The sequence below is a fragment of the Alligator sinensis genome, unplaced genomic scaffold, assembly GCF_000455745.1.
Source record: "Alligator sinensis unplaced genomic scaffold, ASM45574v1 scaffold55_1, whole genome shotgun sequence".
NCBI classification, from domain to species: Eukaryota; Metazoa; Chordata; order Crocodylia; family Alligatoridae; genus Alligator; species Alligator sinensis.
Window position 1 is genome coordinate 887,937 of NW_005842224.1, and position 1,278 is coordinate 889,214.

Below are 1,278 nucleotides of genomic sequence, written 5' to 3' on the forward strand. Positions count from 1 at the left end.
ATAAGTGGCAAGCTTGGCTGAGGCCAGGAGTATCACCGTGACAAACCTATTTGTTGCTTAGGGACCCTGGGCCAAAGCCCACAAGGAAATGCTATAGGCCTCCCTTAGAAATGGAAGCCACTAGATAGGCAACAACTGAATGCTTGAGACATGGGAGTTATGGTCAAAGGTTTAAAACTAGCATGCCAGTAGCAGAGCACACCTGACAGCCCCCGCATGAGTCCAAGGAGCCAGTGGACACTGCCCAGCAAAACTGCCCAGAGACAGGAATGGACAAGGGACAGGAAAGAGGCCCCACAGTCCCTAGGGGTCCTCCTGGCTACAGCCTCCTTCACGGTGGGACGGATGGTGAGCTTGGTGAGGGCCAGGAGGATCCACATGCCACAGAAGACTGGGCAAGACAGAGCTGGGTCTGACCCAGCAAAGGGCACTTCTGCTCCAGCCACTGGCTCCATCTGCAGCCCAACGCAGGCTCTGACCCGCCTCAAACAGGCTGGGGACAGCGCTTTCCGCGCAGCCGTTCCCTCCTGGCCACCTGCATGGCCCGGCGGGCACAGTGGCCACTGTGTGAGGCCTTCAAGTGGGGCAATAGGTTGTGTTTTTTTTTTAAAGGAAAATTGTGCACGTCCCAAGTCAAATCAATTCCAAATCCGTGAGTCATTCAAGAACCATGTGTGGCCTTACTACCTGCAAACATCCTCCATCCAGATGCTTCCAAATCCTCTGGCAGGCATCCTACGTGCAGGCCCAGGCCGGGAGGCTTGGGGTTCGGGTGCCCCCAGGGAATTTCGCCTGTGCTCAGCTGTACGCAGCAAGCTAGGAAGAAATCTCCTGTTTCCAGAAAGCTGGTGTAAAGCCAAAATCTTCCCAGGAGAAGTGAACGCGGGAGGCTACCTATGCCTTACCGGGGTCCGGGTACTACCCCCTGCCAAGTCAGAGGTCTTCACCTGCAGCTAGGAAAGCCACCTTAGTGGTCCCGGTGTTTCCCCTGCCGGGCAAGCGGGACAACAACCGCGTGGGACACCTACCTACCGGCCCCAGAGCCGAGCTAAAACCAGACGGCCCGTCCAGCAGCGGAGCGGAGCGGAGCGGGGCGCCCGCCCCCGGGGGCTAGAAGGGCCCCGCGCTCGTACCGCCGGGGCAGGAGGGGCGCCCAGCTCTGCGCCACTGAGCCGCGCAGCCCGCCCGCCCCCGGCCCCGGCCCCGTACCATGGCGTCGTAGCCCAGGCGGTTCATGAAGAAGGCCACCTCGCGGCCCCGGTAGTAGCTGAACCAGAC

General features: G+C 60.1%; 1 protein-coding gene across 1 annotated transcript in view; it reads right to left on the bottom strand.

Moving 5' to 3' along the window:
- Positions 1 to 1,272, bottom strand: part of NT5E (5'-nucleotidase ecto) — a 46,493-nt gene extending 45,221 nt beyond the window's left edge. The window contains exon 1 of the mRNA XM_006027110.3: positions 1,210 to 1,272. Within this exon, the coding sequence (XP_006027172.2) occupies positions 1,210 to 1,236 (27 nt within the window). The 5' untranslated portion in view covers positions 1,237 to 1,272. The remainder of the gene's footprint in view (positions 1 to 1,209) is intronic.
- Positions 1,273 to 1,278: the final 6 nt, after the last annotated feature.